The 6710-nt window shown below is 26.6% G+C and overlaps 2 protein-coding genes across 2 annotated transcripts; both read left to right on the plus strand.

The window, feature by feature from the left end:
* The first annotated feature begins 1705 nt into the window (after positions 1-1705).
* Positions 1706-2236, plus strand: LOC133799963 (E3 ubiquitin-protein ligase SIS3-like). Its single transcript, XM_062237946.1, has one exon. It carries the CDS (start codon positions 1706-1708, stop codon positions 2234-2236), a length of 531 nt encoding a protein of 176 aa, XP_062093930.1.
* Positions 2237-5644: 3408 nt separating this feature from the next.
* Positions 5645-6202, plus strand: LOC133799964 (uncharacterized). The gene has a single exon (XM_062237948.1). It carries the CDS (start codon positions 5645-5647, stop codon positions 6200-6202), a length of 558 nt encoding a protein of 185 aa, XP_062093932.1.
* The last annotated feature ends 508 nt before the right edge of the window (positions 6203-6710 follow it).

The following is a 6710-nucleotide window of genomic DNA, read 5'->3' on the forward strand; positions in this document are numbered from 1 at the left end:
TGTACGTTGGAACGATTCATTATGTCATAATTAGGTATGCTTAGTGCAATGTTGTCTAGTAATAATTTTTCGGGATCGGATGCCCTTCTAAATTCACTACTATATCTTAGTGCAATGTTATCTAGTAGTATTTTTTTGGGATCGGATCCCCTTCTAAATTCACTACTCTATCTTAATCAGCATGACAATTATATGAGACCCTAGCGGTAGTATTGGTTTACTAGTGTACATTGGAACGATTCATTATGTCATAATTAGGTATGCTTAGTGCAATGTTATCTAGTAATAATTTTTTGGGATCGGATGCCTTTCTAAATTCACTACTATATCTTAGTGCAATGTTATCTAGTAGCATTTTTTCGGGATTGGATCCCCTTCTAAATCACTACTCTATCTTACTCAGAATGACAGCTATATGAGACGTTAGCGGTATTATTGGTTTACTAGTGTACGTTGGAACAGTTCATTATGTCATAATTAGGTCTGCTTAGTGCAATGTTATCTAATAATAATTTTTTGGGATCGGATGCCCTTCTAAATTCACTACTATATCTTAGTGCAATGTTATCTAGTAATATTTTTCCGGGATTGGATCCCCTTCTAAATTCACTACTCTATCTTACTCAGCATGACAACTATATGAGACCCTAGCGGTAGTATTGGTTTACTAGTGTACGTTGGAACGGTTCATTATGTCATAATTAGGTCTGCTTAGTGCAATGTTATCTAGTAATAATTTTTCGGGATTGGATCCCCTTCTAAATTCTCAATTGTATCAACTGAAAATATATTGTACGACTATCTGAGACTCTATGATATTATATGAATATCAAAATTTCAATCCAAGATTCCCTAAAAAAACGAAACTAACCATAGATTAATTACCTTCAACGAAAACTAAATTTTTTGTGCATGTACACATACATTTGGCCTTTTTATTTTAAAATATAGAAAAAAAATATAACAATAATAATTTATGCCATTTAATACAATTACCATAATTTTTTAATTAAATGAATTTACAAAAATTTAAATTAAGTACAAATTTGATAAGATAAAACTTTCTAATTTTATGATTGGAAGATATTAAAAATTTTAATTAATTTTTCTTAAAAACCAAATAAATTTTGAGAATTTAATGAAACAACCAAAATATAATATTAATTTAAATTTATTAATAAAATAAATAAATTAAAAAAAATTCAGTTACCTTTCTTAAATCTAAAAAAAAAAACATGTTAATGGAAATTAAGATTGGTAGCTTATCCATCTCACCAAGTGACCACTATTTATCTTCCCTATGTTTTTATCATGTAACATATTTCAACCAATGTTATTAATTGTACCTATAATATTTTTTTTAAAACACAACAACTTCATTAATGTATTTTATTCTCTCTATATTATTTGAACACACAAGTTGATTCTATATATTTTATAGATTTCCTCCTCTTATGTTCTCTACATATCTCATCTTTTGCTTATAGTTATAACGGAAAAGTAACCATTCTAGTCTCAGATTATGGCTCCTCCCGAAATTATAGGTGATCCATACTACCAAATAGTAACAGGTGATATTGATAACACCATCAGACTAGGTGAAGGTTCTCATTCTTTCTTTATTATTCACCTCTTCACAAAATTTTTACGACATCCACTAACTAGTAGCGAACCAAATTTTACAAATTGGATGGTCGATAACGGCATGGAAGACTCTGTTTGTTGCGATACTATTGTATTTCTTTCAAGGCAAACGTTGATGGCTAATGAAAATAATCATGCCAAAGTTATCATTGACGAGATGCTAGGTGAGGCTTATCTCCATCCTTCTATATTTTTTCTTTCAGATAAAATTATTGATTACGCTAGAAAGATGTGGAACGAAGAGGATTTTAATTTCGGTGTAAAAGTGGATGTTCATGTTTTTGTTTATGATCTTCCTCCACAACACGATTCTGGCATTGATGGTGATGTTGATAGTGAAGATTATATGGATAATATGACTATTAATTTCGTGGCGGCAAGCGAGCAATCCATTGAAAGATTGGAGAAAGTTTTGATTAAAGATGATCAAATTGTATGTTCTATTTGCTTTGAGAATGTTCATGTTGGTTTGGAAGCTACAAAGTTACCTTACACATACACATATCATGAAAAATGTATTGTTCAGTGGCTACAAACTAGTAAATTTTGTCCAATATGTCGATTGGAGATAGTTTTAAAAAATCATTTTTAAATTTGTTACACAAATTTGAGCATGTATTAAATCTTATTATATACTAATAATCCGAATTTTATTTACAATTTTTACATATAACTTCGAAAATGTGGGAACATTTGAATTTCAATATTCATAGAACAAAACATTGCATGTTTAATTAGAAAGACTTATTCATTTGAAAGATACATATTCATCTTCCCAATAAAATAATAAAAATAAATATAATAGTTATATATTTATAAATGAATTAATCCACATTTATTCTATCAACACAACTTTATCTACAATTATTAAATGACATGTTCACATTAAAAGGCAATGTTATCAGAACATATACATATTTTCAAAATACCCTATTTTAATGCAAAAAAAAAAAATTCAAATAATATTTTGAAATTTATAATTTTTTACATCAAAGATAATTATTATGAATGTAAATTGTTCTACTTCCCATATTAATTTATGATATTCTCTATTTTTTTATTAATTTTTAATTATTATTATCTAAATCCTATTAATTTTTATCATGTTTAAATATAATATAATACTTTCAAATTTTCAACCACCCCACTAATTATATTAAATGCACATCTTCATATTCAAATACTCTAACCAACTATCTATAACATAGCATTAAAAATACAAAATAATTGCACATCTTAAATATGGTATTGAGAAGTGGGAATTGTTAATGCACCTCTTCAAATTGAAAGATTCAAAGACTATCTATATCCTAGCATTTAGTAAATAATTAATTATTATATAAAAATATATTTTTTATCATTAATTTCGGCTACAACAATATAGGGCTAATTATTGTGTTTTTTTTCAAATATTATAAATATGGTATTGAGAATCGGAAAATTTAATTCATTTGCATAATTAGGGCCTACACTAATAATTAGTTTGAACAATTAAATATTGAATATATGTTAAATATTAAATGCACCTCTTCATATTGAAAGATAATAACTAACTATCTAAACCCTAATTTCAAAAATTATAATTAGATGTGTAAAATTATTAATATACAAACCCTAATTTCGGCTATGCTAATTGTGGTTTACAATTAATATTGAAATTTTTTAGCATTAAAAATACAAAATAATTGCACATCTTAAATATGGTATTGAGAAGTCGAAATTGTTAATGCACCTCTTCAAATTGAAAGATTCAAATACTATCTATATCCTAGCATTTAGTAAATAATTAATTATTATATAAAAATATATTTTTTATCATTAATTTCAGCTACAACAATATAGGGCTAATTATTGTGTTTTTTTTCAAATATTATAAATATGGTATTGAGAATCGGAAAATTTAATTCATTTGCATAATTAGGGCCTACACTAATAATTAGTTTGAACAATTAAATATTGAATATATGTTAAATATTAAATGCACCTCTTCATATTGAAAGATAATAACTAACTATCTAAACCCTAATTTCAAAAATTATAATTAGATGTGTAAAATTTATTAATATACAAACCCTAATTTCGGCTATGCCAATTGTGGTTTACAATTAATATTGATATTTTTTAGCATTAAAAATACAAAATAATTGCACATCTTAAATATGGTATTGAGAAGTGGGAATTGTTAATGCACCTCTTCAAATTGAAAGATTCAAAGACTATCTATATCCTAGAATTTAGTAAATAATTAATTATTATATAAAAATATATTTTTTATCATTAATTTCGGCTACAACAATATAGGACTAATTATTGGGTTTTTTTTTCAAATATTATAAATATGGTATTGAGAATTAGAAAATTTAATTCATTTGCATAATTAGGGCCTACACTAATAATTAGTTTGAAAAATTAAATATTGAATATATGTTAAATATTAAATGCACCTCTTCATATTCAAAGACAATAACTAACTATCTAAACCCTAATGTCAAAAATTATAATTAGATGTGTAAAATTATTAATATACAAACCCTAATTTCGGCAATGCCAATTGTGGTTTACAATTAATATTGAAATTTTTTAGCATTAAAAATACAAAATAATTGCACATCTTAAATATGGTATTGAGAAGTGGGAATTGTTAATGCACCTCTTCAAATTGAAAGATTCAAAGACTATCTATATCCTAGCATTTAGTAAATAATTAATTATTATATAAAAATATATTTTTTATCATTAATTTCAGCTACAACAATATAGGGCTAATTATTGTGTTTTTTTTTCAAATATTATAAATATGGTATTGAGAATTAGAAAATTTAATTCATTTGCATAATTAGGGCTTACACTAATAATTAGTTTGAACAATTAAATATTGAATATATGTTAAATATTAAATGCACCTCTTCATATTCAAAGACAAAAACTAACTATCTAAACCCTAATTTCGAAAATCATAATTAGATTTGTAAAATTTATTAATATACAAACCCTAATTTTGGCTATGACAATTGTGGTTTACAATTAATATTGAATTTTTTTAAGATTAAAAATACAAAATAATTGCACAACTTAATGTTCTATTGAGAAGTGGGAATTGTTAATGCACCTCTTCAAATAGAAAAATTCAAATAATTAATTATATAAAAATATATTTTTTATCATTAATTTCAGCTAAAAAAATATGTAGTTTTAATTATTTTTTTTTCAAATATTATAAACATGGTATTTAGAATTGGAAAATTTAATTCATTTGCATAATTAGGGTTTAAAGTCATTTTTTTATAATTAATTTCGGCTACAAAAAATAGGCCTAATTATTGTTTTTTTTTTAAATTTCGAAATAGGAGAAGTAATTTAATCATGGTATTAGGAATACATCAATAAAAAACTATAACATTGAAAAAAACCAAAAACAAAACCAAAATCCGCAACGTCAACATTATTATATTAATCATAAACTAAACAAAAAACATTTAAAAAAAATACATCAAGAAAAAACTATAACAATCACAAATAAAACTCTTAGAAATCTATTGACCTTGCTTTGTAGTTTTAATTGTTTCATCATCTATTAGCATATTCATATACTTTTCAAAGCGTTTTTTGTCACCGCCTCTTAAAACTTTAAAGATTCGTTGTTCACCAATCTTAACATTCACCATTTCTTCATCCCAAATTTGGATCTCCAACATCAAGTTTCTGCCCATAAGCTTGGTTAACTCCGTTCTTTTCTCTTGTTGGGCGATGGAGAAGTTGATGAGATCACAAACGTTGCTCCGTGGGACATGATAGTTTCTTTCCTTGGCCAATGTTTCTACTATTGACAATTGCTCCCTTAATAAATCAATCATAACCAGAATTGGTAATTGAAAGGCAATGAAATCTTCCATGTTGAACATCTATTCTAACTCTAACAAAATATAAAGATTTTTTTTTTCTATCTGTCTTTGAAATGTAGAATATATAGGACAATACTCTAACCAAGTATTATGAAGCAATGCAACCTTTTCAAAGTATCTGCCAACCTTTTCTTGTTTCTGCCCAGAAAGTTTTATATGCTGGAACTGTGTGGAATAAGCTGCTTGTGCCCAAGCATAGATTCATTTATTGGCAGATACTTAACAGCCATCTGCTCACCAGAGATCAGATGAGTCGCATATTGCCCATCCAATCTGTTATCTTTCCTGTGTGCGCTTCAGCAAATGAATCTCACAGCCACTTGTTCCTGGATTGCATCTTCTCTAGGAAATTATTTGGGGAGGTTAGTTGCTGGCTGAGTATGTTTCAGTGGCCAAAGTCCTATTTGGAGCTTCAGCAATGGTGTATGACAGCGATCAATTCTCTGCAGAACCAAGTTATTAATGCTGTTTTTGCTGCTACTTTGTATTTTATTTGGAAAAATCGAAACAAGTGTATTTTTGACTCTGTTTGTTTTTCAACTAGTAGTCTTAGCTTGGAAATTAGGAAGATTGTCAAATATAGAGTATTGGGTCTGAGTTTTCTTCAGCTTAGTAAAAGGGACAACTATATTCTCAATGTTGTAAAGGGTTGGTAGTGGTGTTTTGAGTGCAGCTGTTGTTGTTGCAGGCTGTGGTGTGGCTGTTTGAAGCAGTTGCTTCTTGCTATGTTTTGTATCTTGGTTAGTTTTTTAATGAAGTTTCCTTTTGTTCAAAAAAAAAAAAAAAAAAAAAACCTTTTCAAAGTCTTTTTTTATATAGAATTTCGGTTTCCTTAGAGATTTTTTTTGGCAATATTAAAAAATAATTATTATTATGGAATATATCTTAAATATTAAATGCAACTTTTCAAATTCAATTATCTATATTCTAGCACTTATTCAAAAAAAATTAAATTGTTTTTTTAAACCCATATTTCGGCCACTAGATTTATTAGGAGAATAACTGTTTTTTTTTTTTAAATATATAGTTTTGAGAATTGTGAAAATTCAATTAATTTACATAATTAGGGTTTACACTAATTATTAGTTTGAACAATTAAATATTGAATATATCTTAAATATTAAATGCACCTTTTCAAATTCAAACACTCTAACCAACTATCAA

The sequence above is a fragment of the Humulus lupulus genome, chromosome 9 (genome assembly GCF_963169125.1).
Source record: "Humulus lupulus chromosome 9, drHumLupu1.1, whole genome shotgun sequence".
Taxonomy (NCBI): domain Eukaryota; kingdom Viridiplantae; phylum Streptophyta; class Magnoliopsida; order Rosales; family Cannabaceae; genus Humulus; species Humulus lupulus.

Bases quoted from the DNA above. Each gene is read 5' to 3' on its own strand.
- LOC133799964 (XM_062237948.1), top strand. From the start codon at position 5,645: ATGCAACCTTTTCAAAGTATCTGCCAACCTTTTCTTGTTTCTGCCCAG.
- LOC133799963 (XM_062237946.1), top strand. From the start codon at position 1,706: ATGGAAGACTCTGTTTGTTGCGATACTATTGTATTTCTTTCAAGGCAA.